Below are 18,865 nucleotides of genomic sequence, written 5' to 3' on the forward strand. Positions count from 1 at the left end.
GTCGGACAACATTAAAGTCGGACAATATTAGAGTCGGACATTATGTCTTATTAAGCTACCTTTCTGACACAAGCTTCTAAAAATGCACTCAAAATTTGTTAAATTAATTATAATGATTGTCAAAATTCTTCAACAAGTCACACCAAATTCATCCACATGACATCTGTTTACATCCAACAAAAATAAGCAAAAAAAAAAAAAAACCGTTACAAAAAAAATTCAAATTTTTTTATTCACGAAATTCAGTCGACATTCCCCTATAAAATAAAAATAAAGTGAAAAATCAATTATTTTTTGTGTGTAAAATTAAATTCTATTTTTTAAGGATGATGCTGGTGAACTTTGACGAGCTCCTGGACAAGATCCTTCAATTTCTATTTCATCAGCTATTCGAAAAAGTCATCAACTTCCTCTCAATCATCTTTACACGATTTCTTGATTTTTTATTAAATTTTATATTGAGATTTTCAAAGAAAAAGAAGGAACAAGAGACATTCAATGTCCTACATCAGTCGAGCAACTTCCTTATTGTCAACAAGAAGCACGATGTCCTGCTGAATTCCAATGACAAGTCCAAAATTACCGTAACATCTCAACTTAAGAAAATGTTTCCGGACATCCTGTCACCTGAAATTTCAGACTTTTTCTTTGCACATCGTCTAGACTTTGCGACCTCAGGCATCCTATGCATCCCATTAAATCGTAAGGCATGCCAAGAAGTTTGGGAAAATTTCGAGACAAAATATACAAAATTTTATTTTATTGCAATTGTTAGTGGACATATTGAGTCTGAAATGGAAATAATAGACATAGATATTGGCGATGATACTCGATATAAGGACACGAGTAAGAAGATGTGCAGCTTTAGGGAGAAAATGTTTTGTAAAAATGCGCGTCGTTCAATAACGAAAATTTTGGTACTTGAAAAAGGATATTTTAATGATCGTCCAGTCACTAAGGTCCTGTTACTTCCGTTGACCGCAAATCGACGTCATCAATTGAGAATTCATTGTCTTGAAATTGGACATGCAATTGTTGGTGATTATACATATGGAAAGTGCTTATCATCGCCTAGGCTGTTCCTACATGCATTTAGACTTGTACTGCCAACGACTATGGAGAATATTGATCTACAGACAGACGATCCATTTACTGAGAGGAAGCTTAAGTATAAATATAAACGTGGAATGATTTTTAATGAAATACCATCGGCATTTGATCTGATTGATTCGTTTTAATGATGTAACTTTATGGATATTTGTTGTTGTTAAGTATAGGAGTGGGGACCGTTCACATGTTACGTCACATGACCCATCACTTTTACGGAATTCTACGGAAGTGATAATTAATATGTGAATGGTCTTCATAATATGGAAATTACTGCCTAAAAATATGTTTGAGAATGTGCATCTAGTCATTAAGGGGATGTTCAACTTGTTATGTAACGTTCTGCACCCTTCTACGGTCTTCCCCAACTTTTTTCTCGTTCTTCCGTACCTTTTCCCGATTTTTCCCTACTTTTCCCACATTTACCCACTCTTCTCCGCCCTTCACAGCCCTTCCACTCCCTTATATCTCCTTCTTCACCCTTCCTTGATGTTTCCCGCCTTTTATTGTCCTTCTTCATTCTTTTTTGTTCTTCCTCGTCCATCCCTGTCCATCCTTACCCCACTCCACGCTTCCCTGCCTACCCATACCTTTTACCGCACTTTTCCGATATTTCCAGTCCTTTCCTGCCTTTTTTTAATTTGTGACAAACTAGGTGACAGAGCCAGCAACAGAGTCAGATGTAAAGACTTCTGTTGTAGCCTAAGCTTCACATTGGAACATGGTTGCATTAAGTAAGTAAGTCCTGTCCATCTTCTCTCTTTCTCGTGCCTTTTCTGCTTTATTTTGCCCTTCCCTGACATTTCTCTTCCATCCGTAGCTTTCTTTACCTAACCTCACACTTCTCCACCTTTTAGTGCTCATCTCCATATCCGCTCTTCCGTGCCCTTGCCCACCCTTATTACGCTCTTCACTACCCTTCTTGATCCTAAGAACATTACGTTACATAACAAGTAAACAACTTCTCCTTACTATTGCTATCTATATTGGATATATTTGAGTTTTATCAGATCATAATAATTTATTAATAAACTTAAATAACTTCAAAAAATGCAGCAGAAAATCTGTCTGCAGCTCCTAAAAAAAGTCTAGTCATTTGTATCGAAATTGTAGCAAAAATTAGCACCAAAAAAATATGGCAAAGTAATTAGTTGTAAGGCTCACTATTTTCTAAATTTAAATCTTAAGCTCAATAAAGTCAAAACTTATGATTCGAATAACTTAATGTTATACTTGATTGTTGTGCTGTTTGAACTTGTTATTGACCCGGGGTGCACACACATTGGTGTTAAGTCTCGCATACGGTATGCGGTTTGTGAGCTGCATACTAGAGTGTCGTGACAAAGAGTATGGACAGCACTGCAAAATTGAGGCAATCTGCTTTTTATGATTTATTTTCAGGCATAGGAAGTCAAAAGCGACACTAAAGCTTACCCCGGGGTAAAGGTTATTGATGGATCTGGGGGCTACCACGGGGTATAGCGGAGAGAATATGACGGATCAGGAGTGGGAGGAGGTGGTCCAGTTTGACGGCCATTGACCCTAGATCCATTGGGACGGTAGGGTTGACCCCCCTGACTCTTCCTATCATCCCCCCTCCCCTCCTACCCTAATCCATCTCATCTCCTACCCACAGCTACAACTACATCTATCCAGCATCATACACGCATCCTCTCACACATCTGTTCTGACTAACTAAGTTACTTAGTCACTTCGCTGATGTCATTTTGTTCCAATTTTCGAGCATTTTTGATAATTTTATCAAATCATAATTCACAAGGGAATGCAGCAAACTTGAAGTTATAAGCGATGAAGCTTGGGTGAATTGACAACTTATTTTAAAAATAAATTGGATGTACTTTACGGTACATCCAAGCTGAAATTTGGAAATTTTTTCGCAACATCAACAAAAGGAATTTGATTTTCTCGTTGATGTTAATTAGGCATTTACACAATGAATATTTAGTCGTTGATTTGAAGCATTGCTTCAGTATTGAGTCGTTGCTTTGAAGCTTTGCTTTAAAATTAAGTCAACGCTTTAAGGCTTAGCTCCAAAATTAAGTCAACGCGTTGAAGCTTCGATTCATTATTAAGTCGACGCTTTGAAGCTTAGCTTCATAATTAAGTCATTGCTTTAAAGTTTTGCTTCATTATTAAGTCAACGCTTTAAAGCTTCGCTTCATTATTAAGTCAACGCTTTGAAGCTTCGATTCATTATTAAGTCAACGCTTTGAAGCTTAGCTTCAAAATTAAGTCAACGCTTTGAAGCTTAGCTTCAAAATTAAGTCAACGCTTTGAAGCTTAGCTTCAAAATTAAGTCGACGCTTTAAAGCTTTGTTTCAAAATTAAGTCAAAGCTTTAAGGCTTAGCTTTACAATTAAGTCATTGCTTTAAAGCTTAGCTTCATGATTAAGTCATTGCTTTAAAAAAATATATCAGCATTGTTTCCATCCTATATAAGAATCTCAAAAAGAGATTTAAGAATTAGCAAACAAGCAAGAAATGGCAATGCCATTACTAAGTTAGCAAGATCTGTTATTTTATAACAGAAATAAAATTTTTCATGGATTTTTCACAAAAGGAATTGAATTTCCTCGTGAAAAATCTTAATAGCTGCAATAGACAAGATGCATATGAGTCATGGGTATGTCTCGAATGGAACGAAATGGTTTGCAGCGTGCGACTATTGACACTTAATACCCAAAATTGTGTGCAACATGCGACTATTGACAATCTATGATCAAAATGATGTGCTTATGTTTCATTTTCCACATATTCATCCGTTCCAATGGCAAAAATAACATTTGTACAGTTCTAATTTGCTTCATGTACTTTACAAGAGCCATATCTGGAGTTCCTTAATCAAAAGTTCAGTTCTGTGTCCATAAAATTCACAATTTATTTAAAACTATCACTCAAAAAATCCTTAAAATTATTCACAAAATATCCAGCACTAGATCCAGTGCTGTATCAAGGCACACCTTGATAGTAAGCCACGACACAGCATGCGGCTAGACCAACATGCCCTTTCCATTAAGTCTATAATGATTTCGCTTATAATTATCTCTCGGCATATCCATCGGCTGTATATAAACCTCTCTAATCGTTGATGCTGAACTTGTTGGCGGTGCCATTGTGATGAAGTCCTCATGATATATATTCTCGTGCATATTACGTCGCAGAATATTTGATTGAATTTCATTGAGGAAGTTGACGGGCGATGGCGATATTTGATGGCGTAGCTTCTTTTGTTTATGGATTGAGCATACGAGGATGATGGACAGGAGGATGAAGAACTCGACGGTTGATAGGACGAGACCGGCGTAGAGGAGGATGATGTAGTGCTCGCGATACCAGTTCTCGATTCTGTCTAGGCAGCCCTAAAAGAAGAATAAGGAAATAAGTTACATAACCTCAAAAATATTCAAATTTGAAAAAGTCGTTAAAAATTAAAATTTCAAAAAGTCGTTAAAAAATTTTAAAATTGAGTAGAAAATTCAAATTTCAAAATGCCGTTAAAATTCAAATTTTAAAAAGCCGTTAAAAATTCATAATTTGAGAAAAAAATTCAAATTCCAAAAAACCGTTAAAAATACAAATTTCAAAAATCCGTTACATACCTCAAGATGCCTTGCCTTCTGAAAATCCTGTGGCTGAATCGACTGACACATCGTCATATTAATTGGCATCGGATCCAAATACGAATTCTCCTCAAATTTATTCATCAATTTACAGCACGTCAATGGAACTGACAAATCATCACGTCCCAACTTCTGTAGCCTCCACAGCGATGTATCATAATTAATACTGTCATTTATAGCACAACAATCCAAAAATGTCTGCGCATAATCCATGGCTATTGTCCATTGTTCATGATTCGGAACTCCATATGTGCCTTGTAGGATTCGAACCATCTGCGTTGTATTCACATTTAACCCCAAAAATTGCGGTTTTGTTATAACCACAACACCGCCAAGGAACTGAAGAATCAATAGCATGACAATCAATAGGAAATAAAATATAAGCAGTGGATAGCTCGACATGCACGACGTACAAAAACCAACAAAGGAAATGGAAGCGATGATTATGCCAAAAGTAGTCAATATGAATGCAACATAGTAGATGAGAGGGTATGTGAGGTCAAATGAGTGGAGTGGATGATCGTCGATGATGAGCAAGGATGTAAGGAGGAGACGTTTGTGGTCTGTGAAGAGATGGAAGCCAGCAAAGAGAATCAAAACACCGCACAGCTGTAAATGGAAATAGAAAATTAGAATTTTAGGTATATTTCATATGTTTGTGTATGTACCATGTGCCAAGGGGCATGGCACTAGGAGAATAGGTAGGAATGGGGTAGGCAAGAGGGGCATGGCACTAGGAAAGTAGGCAGGAATGTGGTAGGCAAGAGGGGCAAGACACTATGAAAGGAGGCAAGAGGGGCATGACACTAAGAAAGTAGGGAAGAGGAACATGACGCTAGGAAAATTGACAAGAGGGGCAGGGCACTAGAAAAGTAGGCAAGAGGGGCATGACACTCGGAAAATAGGTAGGCAAGAGGGGCTTGAACATAGGAAAGTAGACAAGAGGGGCATGGCACTGGGAAAAATTGACAAGAGGGGCATGGCACTAGAAAAGTAGTCAAGAGGGGCATGGCACTGGGAAAATTGACAAGAGGGGCATGGCACTAAGAAAGTATACATGAGGGGCATGGCACTAGGAAAATAGGCAAAAGGGGAAAGATACTAGGAAAGTAGGCATGAGGAGCATGGCACTAAGAGAGTAGGCCACCAAATATACTCAGCATAAAAGCTACTCACCATAAATACCAAATTAAAAAATCCAAGCAGCAATTTTGCATTAAAAATTCTACAGCAACATCCCATTTTGATAAGTTTTTTGTATTTTTTGTTTTTAACTTATATTTTCATTTTTTTTTTGTTATTTTTTATTAATTTTCAACTTCCATCCGGATTATAGTCATTTATGCCTGGTCACGTTTCACTCCACAAAACTCACTTTCAGATGAAATCTTTTGATAAAAATTTGATGTTGATGTTTTTAGAGTGTTTTTTTATTTCAATTTTAAAATTTTTTTTTTAAATTTTCAAAATTTTGTTTTATATTTTTTTAATTTTTGTAGGGTTTTTTTTGAAATTTCTTTGAATTCTTTAAAATTTTAATTTTTTTTTTTTCAACTTTTAAAATAATTTTTTGAATTTTTTAAATTTTTTTCTTAAATTTTTAATTTTTAAAAATTGAATTTTTTAAAAATTTTTTTTTGTTCTTTTTTTAAAATTTAAATTGTCTTTTTTTCTATTTTTAAACAATTTTTTTGAATTTTAAAACTTTTAAAATTCTTTTTAAATTTTTAATATTTGTAAATTTTTTTTTGATTTTTTTTTATAATTTTTCACTAAATGTAATTATTTTTTTGGTCTAAAATTCACAATTTTATGTCAAATTGAGCCACTTTGGTGCTTAATTCCATCAAAAATTCTTCAATTTTTCACACATTGTTAAACATTCTCGCACATTTGTGTGCTGTGACTCACTAGAATGACTTTTTATCATTTACACTTACTTATTTTTTCACTTTTTTTATAATTAAATAACATATCAAGTCAGACTGTTGAGCTACTCATATAACTTTGTGTTCATGTTTGTTTCTGCGTAAATTTATTCTCATTTTTTTATGAAAAGTTTCATTATTTGATATGCATCGGTGGATTTTGACATTTTGTGCCTTACTTTATTGTTGTTGTTGTTGTTGTTGTTTTGTGGATAAAATGTTCTGAATTGAGTAGAATTTAACAATTAAAAGTGCAGTTATGGGGAAAGTTTGAGGTTAGAATTGTGGATTTTTGACGACTTTCACTTTGGTTTTTTTTTGTATTTTTTTTTTTTTAATTTTTTCAAAAATTTTTGGAATTTTTTTGAATATTTTTAAATTTTTAAAAAAAAATTGAATTTTTTATTTTTTTTTTTAACTTTTTCAAAATTTGAAATTTTTCTAAATTGAATTTTTGAAATTTTGAATTTTTTAAAATTGTTTTTTTAAATTTTCTAATTTTTTTATATTTTATAAAATTTAAAATTTATTGTTTTTAATTATTTAAAATTTTATTCTTATTTTTAAGAATTTTAACAAATTTTTAATTTTAAAAATTTCACATTTATAGTTTTATAATTTTAAATTTTTTGAATATATTTAATTTTGCTAATTAATTTTTGTTTTTTATTTTTAAATTTTTTTCAACTTTTTTTGTATTTTTCAATTTTTCTTTTCAATTTTGAAAACGTTTTTAATTTTTTTTTCAAATTTAGTTAAATTTTTGAATTTTTATTTTTATTTAAAATTTCAAAATTTTTGAATATTTTTTTTTAATAATTCTTAAATTCAAAAATCTTCAATTTTTCACTTTTTTTCAATTTAAAATTTAAAAACCATTAAAAAATACATTTAAAAATTCCACAATTTCAACAATTTTCTCATTTACCGGTCTTGCCGCTTTGCTCTCTTGACCCTAACTGACTCACTCCAATACACAGCAACAAACATGCTACCTTCTACCTTCTTTTTTTTCTATCCAAAATTTTCACTCATTTTCAATTTTTTAACATTTTTTATGCAAAAAGTTCTCTTTTACATGCGAGAATTGAAGTCTTTTGAGTATGTGTGGATATGTGGCTGATTGGGGGAGATTTTGATGCAAGGGATGGTCACTTTGTTTATGGTGAATGGTCAAGAGTCGTTAAATCTTCACCATTTTAGTGTCTGATGGCCAAAAGTCGCATTAAATACACCACTACGGTGTCTGATGATCAAAAGTCGTATAATTTACACCAATTTAGTGTTTGATGGTCTATAGTCGCACAGTCTTCACCACTTTAGTGTCTAATGGTCAAAAGTCGTTCAATCGGCACAACTTTGGTTGTCTGATGGTCAAAAGTCGTTCAATCTGCACCACTTTGGTTTTCTGATGGTCAAAAGTCGCACAATTTACACCACTTTGGTGTCTTTTTCTTGTTCAAAAATCAATAATCGTACAATTCACACCACTTTGGTACCCAAGTTACCATTCCTTGACCAAATAATGTTTAAAACATCAACAAAGTGAGCAGGTGAGCAGTTATCTCATATTAAGCTACACATTATTACACATTTTACTTCCATTCTCTTCCTCTATCAATAACTTCGGTCAGTGCCGCGTTGTGTGATGTTATGGTATGTGTACCATATGCATTAATTAAGGCAGTAAACCCTTACTTTCAATGAGAGTCAGTTCCGGTTGAAAAAGCACCAAAACATTTGTAAGGTTTTCATATAAATTATATACTTCACAAGTGAATGCAGCAAGATTTATTATATGTAGGATGTGTAAAGGCACAGCAGCTTACAATAGATTCACTTCTATTTTACAATAAACGGGTTTAATACCGTTTAAATATAATAAGATCCATTTTTTTGACAGACATCCTTCAAAAGGAATTCAATTTCCTCGAGATGTCCAGTAATATGTTTAAAGAAAATGTCAATAGTGGTGGTTTGTGCACCACTCTTGTATTTGGTTGTCATTGTAAATTTCATTTATTGTTTCTAATGTCAATAGTCGTGATTTGTGTGCCACTATTGTATATTGCTGTCGATTGTGGGATTCTGAAGGACATATTCTGGCTGTATTGTCAATAGTGGCATGCTGAACACCATTATTGTACCTTAAGTGTCAATAGTCGCATACTGAACACCATTATTGTACCTTAAGTGTCATTAGTTGCATGCTAATCACAATTTTGAAGCTTAAGTGTCAATAGTTGGTGAATAGTCGCATGTTTAACACCATTTTTAAGCTAAACTGTTGAACATCATTAAGTATCTTAAATGCCAAATAAGTGTCAATAGTCGTACGCCGCACACCATTTCAATCAAAAATGCCCATTTTCGAGTAAAAAATAATTATTTTATTTTAATTTTTTTTAATATTTTTCCTTACAAATTAGTCACAAACTTATCATCCTCATGCCTCAACGTCTCAGTCAGTTCCTTTAAACTGTCGGAATACTTGAATACAGCCTTATACTTAGTATCGTACCTTAATATACCATTTCTCATCTCATCACCCCAATTCCAAAAATAGACAGTTCTATCAACTAAATTACAGTCATCGACAATTGTTGCAAAATTTTTAATTGTCGTCAAGTCTGTCCAACACATATTATGTCCATCAATTACAACATACTTTAAATGATCATTTTCATTAATTTTTTTAATTATTTTTTCCTTAACATATTCAGCTGATGAGTAAATGACATTTTGTCTAGGCTTAATAATCAGGAACATGTCATCAATAATGTATGTAATATGTGGACGTGATGTCCTATAGACACTCATGAGTATATCAATGCCAGCACCAACTAATATCCCCATATCCAGTCCAAACAGCAAGCTGATGATGAATGTCCCCAAAAATGGAACTAAATCAATCTTTTTAGTCCGCCAGATAGTCAGCACCTCACCAAAATTCATCATCGTGAACATAGCAGCTATAATGACAGCAGCAAGTGATGTCTTTGGGATATACTCAAATGTACGGGTCAATAGACCTAAGGACAGCAGGACAACAGCTCCTGTATAAATTCCACCAAATTGTGTCTTAACGCCACTGGCATTATTGACTGCTGATCTCGTAAAGGAACCAGTTATTGGAATTGAACGGACAAATGATGAGAATATGTTACATAGTCCTAATGCAATCATCTCCTGTGTCACATCCAGTGCCTTACCACGATTAAATGATTTTGCAATTGCAACAGCTTCAATAACGGATATAAGTGGAAGTGAGAATGTTGATAGACCTAATGTTGAGATCATGTCCGTGAAGCTGTAGTCTGTACCGTTGTGGCTTGTTGATAGGGGTGGTGCTGTCCATGATGGAAAGCCTGATGCAATTTCACCCGTGATTAGGAATGGCTGATAATTGTAGAATTTTTGGGAGATGTAGGCAATGAGGATGCCACCAAAGACAATGATTGCGTTACGGGATATTGAGAGATATCTGGAAAATTGATGTTTTTTGAGGTTAGAATAAAGTCGGATAAAAATCTGACAAAACTAAACAGGAAAGTGGCAAAAAACAAAAAAATTTCGGACAAAAATATGCCAAATTTTGGTCAAAATTGACAGAAAAATCGTTTGCGGACAAAAATTTTAAAAGTCGGGCAAAAACCTAGCAAAATGAATCAGAAATTTAGCGAAAAAATCGATTTCGGACAAAAATTTAATTAAAATCGGCTAAAAATCTGACAAAATATCGATTTTGGCCAAAAATGAATCTGGTAAAATCTGGTAAAAATCTGACAAAATTGTCAGAAAAATTTCGGACAAAATTTTTGAAAGTCGGCCAAAAATCTGACAAAATTAGTCAGAAAATTGACGAAAAAACCTATTTCGTTCAAAAATCTGACAAAATTGACAGAAAACTCTATTTCGGCCAGAAGTTTGATTAAAGTCGGCCAAAAATCCGACAAAAATTAAAAATTATCCGAAAAGTGCCAAATTTCGTCCGAAAAACTGACTGCTCACCTGATTCCAATCGACTTCTTATTCCTCATGCTCCATTTCTTAGCAGCAATCAACAGCACCAACGACACCACACCAAGTACCGTGTCCTCCCACCTCGTCTCCTCAATATACGTAAACAAGTTCACCCAAGCATTAATAAATTCATTTGTCTTTCCACTGCTAATTCCCAGCAATCGTCTAATTTGTCCACTAGCAATTGTCACTGTTGCTGCATTCATAAATGCCGTAATTGTCGGTACGGACAGGAATTGCATCAAAAATCCAAGATTAAGTATACCAAGTGCCAATATAATTCCACCACTAATTAATGTTGAGAATACAGCAAGATCAGCATTAAGCTTTCCAACAATTGTGAATGTAAGGATGGACAGAATAGCTGTCGGTCCAATTGTAAGATCCTTAGTACTTCCAAAGAAAAAGTATACAAAGCAGCCCATAAAACCAGCATAAAGTCCATATTGTGGTTCCAATCCAGCTAATGCAGCATCAGCAATACCCTGCGGAATTACAGTCAATGCTACCGTCAATCCAGCCACAAAATCAGCAATAATATATCCAGTTTTATATTTTGGCAGCCATTTTAACACCGGTAGTCGTCTGTAGAGTCCCTCGAGGCTGCACATACGTGACACTTTATTGCCTATTACTCTTTTAAAGTCTGGAAACTCTTCGCTGTAGTCTTCATCATCTGGAAAATTGAGAGGAGATTGATAAGGTTAATGGATGGATTGAGAAGGGTTGAGGGGAGGAGTCAGATGATTTTTGGGGGTCGGGAGGGGTTGTGGGGTTGGGGATTGAATTAATTTTGGTATGAATCCCAAAAATTCAGGGAAAAATTTGAGATTTGTGCTAAAAATCCTAGAAAATTGAAGAATGTTTCAACCAAGAGGGTTGGATTGGGGGTGAACCCTAACCCACATCATCCCACGCCACCTCCCCCATAGGAATATGTCCCTGAACATAGGATGAGTATTGCCAATGATTAAATCCCGGATTACCAGATGGGAAGGGTTAAATGTGACTTGAACAATGGAAATTCATTTAAAAATCCAGTTGTGGACAACATTTGTTATCTGGCACTCTAGTGAGTCTATGGAAATATCTAGAAAGGCATGCCGTGTACGGTTTTGATGGGTCTTTAGCCCCAATGTGTGCCGTGGGACAGAAAAGGTTGTGAACCACTGCACAGACCAGTGATGCCACACCTTTGTGGTAAGCATTGACCAAAACCACAAATGACATTTAGTTCATGCTATTTTAATGGCCACACAGGTGTGACGCGTCACACAGGTTGCCCACCACTGCATTAGACAGACATCGATAAAGATACAAAGGAACTAAGCCATAAAAACTAATATAATCGGCGCTTTTGTGTCTAATACACTAAGTATCTAATATACCACATGGAATTACTATAAATACCTCAAAAAGTAGATAAGATATCAAGTTCTTCCTGAATTGGCCATTCTAAAGCATTAATTTCTCATTTTTTTTATTGTTATCGCTGTCAAGATAGCCTTAATCATCCATCAATATAACGATTAGGGTCTATTTGAAGATTTAATTGACGTACAGCACTTAAGAAGCTCATAAAAAAATAGTGAAAGAATTGAAATCATTACAAAAAAAAAACTTTTTTTTATCATCAATTACACTCATTAATATTTTTCGTCTAGATTCTTATCAGCCTTAATTGCCTTATTATTGTTATAAAAATGCCGCTCATATATGAGTAATTATGACTGAATTTGAAATATTGCATTGTGTGTGACAGATCTTGAGGAGAATTAGATACTTGAGTCGATGACATGGAAGTGGGGAATTCACATTTTTTACAAGGTCAAATGATGCGGGGTCAACCCCACTCCCTCAAATTTTTGGATGAAATATCGTCAAATTGTGAGGGTCTTTCCGAACAAAGCAGAACACACTTGAGGGTGGGGTTGGGTCAGGAACATATCTAGGGGGAAGTAGATTGGTTCCATAAGTTAGAACGTTACTTCCTCTACTCCCAGTATACATCTCAACCCTAAACCTCACCCCTCAGTTTGTATGGAACGCAAAGACAAAAAGTCCCTCATACCTGGCTGATTATTGTGTTGAATTACAAAATATACACAAAACAAAAAAAAAAAAATCCCCATCAAAACTAATTAGAATAGCTGGGAATTTCTCAAAATACACTCAATGCACATCTAAACTCTATTTGCGATGCGTGCAGCTAAGCACGAACCGGTTTTCCTAATATAAAGAAAATTCTCACATGTCATAAAAATACAATTTAATTACAGAAGTTACTAAAACTTTACAATTAAATTAAGCTTCATATTCTGCGGTGATTTTTGAGGCATAATACACGCATATCTAGAATCAGTATCGTAGCCAGTAACCCTCTCTCTAGCTATGCTGTACCTAGATTACATCCTCCTTCACACTTTGGTTCCAAAACAGTTCAATGGATCCATATCAGATCTAATGGAATGCTACAGGAGTCTATGAAGCTCTTTGGTGGTCTATGGTTGTCTATGGAGGTTCATTATAGCATATGGAAATCTATGGAGCGTTTTTGAAGGTCCATAGAGATCTATGGGGGTGTATGAGGATCTATGAAGATCTATGAGGATCTGTGGGGGTCTATGAGGGCATATGGAGATCTATGTGGGTCGATGTGAACCTATGAGAGTCTATGAGGGGTAATTGGGTGTCTATGGGATTCAAAAAACTTGGTTAGTCTCTAACACAGTGTTAAACAAACATTTGTATGCCATGTCACATCTTGATGGCATACCACACAGGTTATCCACCACTATCCTCAATTAGAATCATGATCCAAGACAGTAAGCATCCAAAACTGACACCTAATCAACTCTAATCCACTCCAAACCCATCCAAATCATCAAATACCTCCCCTAATCTCAACAATATCCGCCCAACGTCATCAAAAAATCTATAAATAAAGCCACTCAAGTCACAGTTATTTGACCATGTCTCAATTATCGCGACTTAAAGTGTCATTATCAGGTTCCAAAACGTGACAATAAAAAGTGTTCAATAACACTTTAATTACAACCCAAATGCCTTTTAATTCTTTCAGATTTTTTTGACTCACAGAAGATTTATTGACTCACAAAAAAAAAGTTTGGTGCCATAAAAAAAGTTGTCAATAAATTTGCAATTAGATTAGACATTAAGGAACGATAAGGCAAAAGGTATTAAGTTTGATAATAAATACCCACTTAAAAGATATCTGAACATTTGTGCGACTATAATAAAGTCTTGTGTGTTAATTCAGGTGTTTATGATAAAATGACGCTGACGATGCCTTGCCTTGAGTAAGGGAAGTTAGGTGATATAGCAAAAACTGGTTATTTTATGGGGAAAGACTCGAGTTTGATTGTTTTTATTGAGGCTTAATTGATGTTGACATATCTGTTGTGAGGTGCAAAGGTAAGTTTTGAGATTTTTTTTTGGGTTTTTTGAGTGGGATGTGACAAAAGTGGGATTATTGGAAGTGAAATTCGAGAATGTTTTGTGATTTTAGTGACCAAATGTCACTTGGTAACAAGCTCAATTGGGGAATTTTGGTGATTATTTCACAATTTTGAGTAATGAATGGATTTTTCAGAGGGGAATTCAGTTGTGAGCAATATTTTATTTTTCAGGGCACACCTTGGTGGTAAGGTTCGAACAAAACCCCAAATGGCATTTGGTTCTTGGCATTTTCGTACATTTTTGGCTACACAATAATGTGTTGCGGCACTCAGGTTGCTCATTATTGTACTGTTTTGAACATATAGGGTGGGTGGACTCTTGGGAACCCTCCAGGGAGCAGGGCAGAAAGGAGTAAGGAGGTGTGTTAAGTTATGTTCAATGAGTTTGATGTAAGGATTCAAATAACGATGGAGCTCAGAAATTATAGTAATTTTTGTTACAAATCCAATACAAAGAAAAGGAGGGGTAACTCAAGAAGAGCCCGAAGTCGGATCACCTCCCCTTTCACCACACACCTCCTTGCTGCAACTCACACATGACCAAATATCCGACTAACATGGGTCATGTCTTCATTCAAATAAATTCACATAATCATCAATCCATCTCATTTTTCCTAGTAGTCATAGAGCGTGCTCTCAAGAGCTGAGTATATTAAGAGTGATTCTAAAGGGCTTGCTCATCTGGTATATTTAAGGTGAGCAAGCTGTGAAGAGCATGTTAGGATTATTAGAAATCCAAAAAGACAAAGAGACCGATTTTAGGTGCCGTAGAGGTTTTTCTGTAATATGAAAGATTAATCTTTGCCTTTTTGAGGCAGAGTTGACAGGATTTTGGGAAACCGGGCTCAAAAAGCTCAAAAAGGCGCCTACATTTTGGAGTCACTTCCAAAAAACAGTAGACTCGACTCCAGTGGAGTCCGTCCGGACTTCAGTCACGCCAACTCTAGTTATTGCACTTAATATCGGTAATTTAGCAGACAGTATCCAGCGATAGAGCCAGCTTTAGGGTCATCTGAGGTAGCCCATAAATCACAATTTATCTGTATGGTCAGCAGAGTAAGCTTACCTTTTAATGGACCATTTCCATTTTCAGAGCGTGCTGCATGTCCATTCATTTTTTTGTGTATTTTTTGTGATTAATTTAAACTTAAAATTTTAATATTTTTTGTATTAATTTCTCTTAATTTATCTAATTTTGTTCGAAATTTTGCTTAATTTTTTGGTCCACAAACTGTCCAATCTAATCGACCATATCGATACAATATTGCAATATTAAGCTTCAATTTTTAATGAAAATTACTAATTTTTCCCACAAAATTCACAAAAATGTCACACAAAGTTTCAGAACTGAAATCTTCCTCAAATGACTGACTATAACTGAATAGAGTAAAACACTTGTCAATTGTGAGCTTAAATAATAACCCAAAAAAAAATCCAACAACAACAACAAGTGTCTATGACAGCCTAGACAGAGATAATGTTCACATGTGTAGCTGTATTGAGTTTGTTGTAGCTGTGGATGTAAAGTTTAAAAAAAGCTTAGATTAATTAATTGATGATAAAATTTGATTGATCTGTTTATTTTGTAGCTTATAAGTGGTCATTTGAGTGGGAAATTCTGAGAATTGTTGGATATTTGTGACTGTTCAGGCTTCAATCCAGCATTCCTTCATCCACCGTCTCATCATTCTCACGTAATGTCACTTTATATCCACAGTTCTTCCTTATTTTTAATGCTATCGACTTCAGCTCATCACTCATGTAATATGGCTTTGTATCTCCATCATTCTCCGTCCAGTCAATACAGAAGTTGAGTAAAATTGTGTCAATTGTCATTCCAAATGACATAAAGAAGCAGTGAGCTATGAGAAATGTGAATGTAAAGTCGACCACGGCTGGTGAAATTCCAGTCAGTTCATTGGATTTTGAGTCCTGTGGAGGAAATTTTGAGGTTAGATTTGGAACCAAACAGACATCCTTAAGCCTCACCGCCCTAACCCTGACATCCCCAATCCTTATAACCCTATCTTGACCTTCCTAATCCTCACAGCCATAGTCCTGACCTTCCTAACCCTCACAGCCATAGCCCTGACGTTCCTAATCCTCACAGCCATAGCCCAGACCTTCCTAATCCTCACAGCCATAGTCCTGACCTTCCTAATCCTCACAGCCATAGCCCAGACACCCGCCACACCCTTACCTACCCTGTCACCTCCACCCTAAGCCAATATACTTACAATCACTAAAATTCCAGCAAATATGCCAACAAATGGCACAAAAACTTGATTTAACAGCAACAATATGTCTCTTAACTGCTTCAACCAGTAGACATCACCAATGTTGGTAAACATCAAGTCGTAGCTTTTCTTTCCAGAATCTAAAAATGCTGTACCATGACTGTCAATTAATATATAGGCACACCTGCTGTACATTCCAAATATTCTATCGTCAGGATCGAACATTTGACCGTCATTTTGGGATTGTTGGCTGTTACAGCAGCAGGTAAGTGCTGTTTTGATGCACTGGAATATAAAGTAAAGGACATGCTGTATTAGGTCAAGGAACAGGAAGCAAAGCCTATTGGATCATACCTTAAATACTCTATATCCAAAATGAATTAATCCCATAACAGGAACTGCCATTGATCCAAAGCAGACACTACCCAAATGATATCTCACAAGATTGAACATTGATGATCCATTGAGTCCAGCCAGTCCATGCTTGTCACCTGTAAAATACCATTTTGTGACTGATCCAGCAACAATAAAATGTTGGCAGTGAATGATGAAGTTGGCAAGCCATGCAAATGTTAAAATGTTGAGGAATCGAACGACTTTCATGATTATTGTGTCATCGGAGTTTAGTTGGAATTGACCGTCATCGGATGTGTTTAGTGAGAATGTTCCGGATGTTTCGATCAGTAGTGAGGCAAAGAGGAAGGCTGGGATTAAAATTGTGAGTATTATGAAGGTCTGGAATGGGAAATTTATGGGATTAGGTTAGTGGCTGTAGTGTAGAGGCACCTGAATGCCAAAATTTCTAATGTGAAGGCACCTGAATATCAAAATTCTTATGTGAAGGCACCTGAATGTCAAAAATTCTAATGTGAAAGCACCTGAATGTCAAAAATTCTAGTGTGAAGGCACCTGAACCTCAAAAACTGAAATGTGAAGGCACCTAAATGTCAAAAATTTTAGTGTAAAGGCACCTGAATGTCAAAATTCTAATGTGAAGGCACCTGAATGTCAAAAAATTTAGTGTGAAGGCACCTGAACATCAAAATCTCCAATGTGAAGGCACCTGAATCATTGCTACTCACCATAATCGGCACAATTATAATCCAAGGTATATTCATCATCACTTTAGCAGTCTCGCTGTAAATTGCAGCTATTAAAACTACCTTTTTGAAGCACACACACATCAAAATGACAAAAAATCCAACATAATAGAACAAGCTTGTCTCAATGCCGTCAGCTGATGAGTCGAATGCAGCCAGGACACGAATGACAGATACCAAAAATAGCAAAAATGTCAAAAGTATCGGAATGACCCAAATTATAGCTTGTGACATAAATCTTAATAGAATTAATAAAATGCACGAAAATAAGAATGTAAATGCACAATAAACTCCAATTCCAGTCCGAAATGTCATCATATATCGCATAAAGTCATTAAGTTTCTTGCCATAGCTGGATAGATGATTTGGATGTTTAAGGAAATTGCCATTTTCCCAACATTGAATGAGATTGTCGGTGCTGTTTAGTGGACATTCATCTACACACTTGTAGTCGATAATCCATGACTTGTCTATGTTGCGTTGGATGAGGAGTTTTGGATGATTTCGCATGTCATGTGGCTGAAAATGATAATATATTGATTAGTATTGGAGAGTAAGGAGAGGGGGAGGGGTACGAGGGGTTAAATTGGGGTCAATTCCCAACTACCCCTAAGTCTGCAACCTTAAATTTATCTACACAGCTCTTAAGTCAAAGTTCACCAAATGATCCAGAGGGTCAACCCTCTGGATATATTGCCTTTGACGCACACATGACCTCATTGATAGCTATAGCTGATCAGTTCCTATTTGAGGTCAATCCACAACTTCCCTTTCGTCTGTAATCTTTAATTTGTCTAGTCAAACTCGAGTCAAACTGAGTTGAAGGAATATCAAATGATCCAGAGGGTCAACCCTCTGGATACACTCTTTCCTCGACGCATACTCGACCCCATAGATAATTCCAGCTGATTATCAGCTTATACTTACACCACATTGATCATATACATTTGCATCATTCAATTCACCACAAATATTTCCACATCCATCACGTCCTTTAGTTAAAATACTTAAATTTGAGAATATGACGCAGTAGGCTATGATTAAAAACTGAAATTTTGTCAATTATTTGAGAATTTTTTAATAATTTTCATGATTTACTTACCAAAGGAATAAGCCAACGAATTGTGGCCCCAATGTCTGTACATTGTCTGGTTCTTTGTGTGATTTCGTCATCATGCTGTACTGAGTTCTACAATAAATGCCACGGATGAGTCAAAATTAATGTCAAAATCAGCTAAAACTTACCATTTATGCTGTAAATAAAATGCACAGGAACTGAATGACTAATAATCTTATTTCTCTTAAGGCAGAGTGCAATATGTGATATTTACAAACAACAAAACTTTACTT

At 35.4% G+C, this 18,865-nt stretch overlaps 4 protein-coding genes across 5 annotated transcripts; 1 reads left to right on the forward strand and 3 right to left on the reverse strand.

The window, feature by feature from the left end:
* The first annotated feature begins 270 nt into the window (after nt 1-270).
* LOC139100124 (RNA pseudouridylate synthase domain-containing protein 1-like) lies at nt 271-2,327 on the forward strand. Its single transcript, XM_070652727.1, has one exon. It carries the CDS (start codon nt 327-329, stop codon nt 1,236-1,238), a length of 912 nt encoding a protein of 303 aa, XP_070508828.1. The 5' UTR covers nt 271-326; the 3' UTR covers nt 1,239-2,327.
* A 1,670-nt stretch (nt 2,328-3,997) lies between these two features.
* On the reverse strand, nt 3,998-6,237 carry Tsp68C (Tetraspanin 68C). Its single transcript, XM_070652829.1, has 3 exons — nt 5,925-6,237; nt 4,728-5,357; nt 3,998-4,487 (listed from the first exon to the last, which is right to left on the reverse strand). Exons 1-3 carry the CDS (start codon nt 5,988-5,990, stop codon nt 4,119-4,121), a joined length of 1,065 nt encoding a protein of 354 aa, XP_070508930.1. The 5' UTR covers nt 5,991-6,237; the 3' UTR covers nt 3,998-4,118.
* Nucleotides 6,238-9,043: 2,806 nt separating this feature from the next.
* LOC139100059 (sodium-independent sulfate anion transporter-like) lies at nt 9,044-15,566 on the reverse strand. Its single transcript, XM_070652655.1, has 3 exons — nt 15,245-15,566; nt 10,688-11,375; nt 9,044-10,160 (listed from the first exon to the last, which is right to left on the reverse strand). The coding sequence occupies exons 1-3, from the start codon at nt 15,291-15,293 to the stop codon at nt 9,095-9,097; spliced, it is 1,803 nt and encodes a 600-aa protein (XP_070508756.1). The 5' UTR covers nt 15,294-15,566; the 3' UTR covers nt 9,044-9,094.
* A 160-nt stretch (nt 15,567-15,726) lies between these two features.
* Nucleotides 15,727-18,858, reverse strand: LOC139100062 (choline transporter-like protein 1). Of its 2 annotated transcripts, none has more exons than XM_070652660.1 (7): nt 18,761-18,858; nt 18,618-18,704; nt 18,443-18,549; nt 17,498-18,034; nt 16,770-17,150; nt 16,416-16,700; nt 15,727-16,110 (listed from the first exon to the last, which is right to left on the reverse strand). In XM_070652660.1, the coding sequence occupies exons 2-7, from the start codon at nt 18,658-18,660 to the stop codon at nt 15,832-15,834; spliced, it is 1,632 nt and encodes a 543-aa protein (XP_070508761.1). In that variant the 5' UTR covers nt 18,661-18,704; nt 18,761-18,858; the 3' UTR covers nt 15,727-15,831. The 2 variants fall into 2 exon arrangements, with proteins under 2 accessions (XP_070508761.1, XP_070508760.1); XM_070652659.1 differs by having other exon boundaries at nt 18,443-18,562.
* Between the last annotated feature and the right edge of the window lie 7 nt (nt 18,859-18,865).

Source organism: Chironomus tepperi, unplaced genomic scaffold (genome assembly GCF_022539635.2).
Source record: "Chironomus tepperi strain 1889 unplaced genomic scaffold, CSIRO-AGI_Ctep_v1 contig_58, whole genome shotgun sequence".
Lineage (NCBI taxonomy): Eukaryota > Metazoa > Arthropoda > Insecta > Diptera > Chironomidae > Chironomus > Chironomus tepperi.

Coding starts and splice junctions, on each gene's coding strand:
- LOC139100062 (XM_070652659.1), bottom strand. Junction 18,035..18,442: donor ATGTATATGATCAATGTGGT/GTAAGTATAAGC, acceptor TATCATTTTCAG/CCACATGACATGCGAAATCA. Junction 16,111..16,415: donor TTGCTGGAATTTTAGTGATT/GTAAGTATATTG, acceptor TTTCCTCCACAG/GACTCAAAATCCAATGAACT.
- LOC139100124 (XM_070652727.1), top strand. CDS start 327: ATGATGCTGGTGAACTTTGACGAGCTCCTGGACAAGATCCTTCAATTT.
- Tsp68C (XM_070652829.1), bottom strand. CDS start 5,990: ATGGGATGTTGCTGTAGAATTTTTAATGCAAAATTGCTGCTTGGATTT. Junction 5,358..5,924: donor TTTTTAATTTGGTATTTATG/GTGAGTAGCTTT, acceptor TTCCATTTACAG/CTGTGCGGTGTTTTGATTCT. Junction 4,488..4,727: donor AGAAGGCAAGGCATCTTGAG/GTATGTAACGGA, acceptor TTCTTCTTTTAG/GGCTGCCTAGACAGAATCGA.
- LOC139100059 (XM_070652655.1), bottom strand. CDS start 15,293: ATGAATGGACATGCAGCACGCTCTGAAAATGGAAATGGTCCATTAAAA. Junction 11,376..15,244: donor TGGAAATGGTCCATTAAAAG/GTAAGCTTACTC, acceptor TCAATTTTCCAG/ATGATGAAGACTACAGCGAA. Junction 10,161..10,687: donor AAGAAGTCGATTGGAATCAG/GTGAGCAGTCAG, acceptor TCAATTTTCCAG/ATATCTCTCAATATCCCGTA.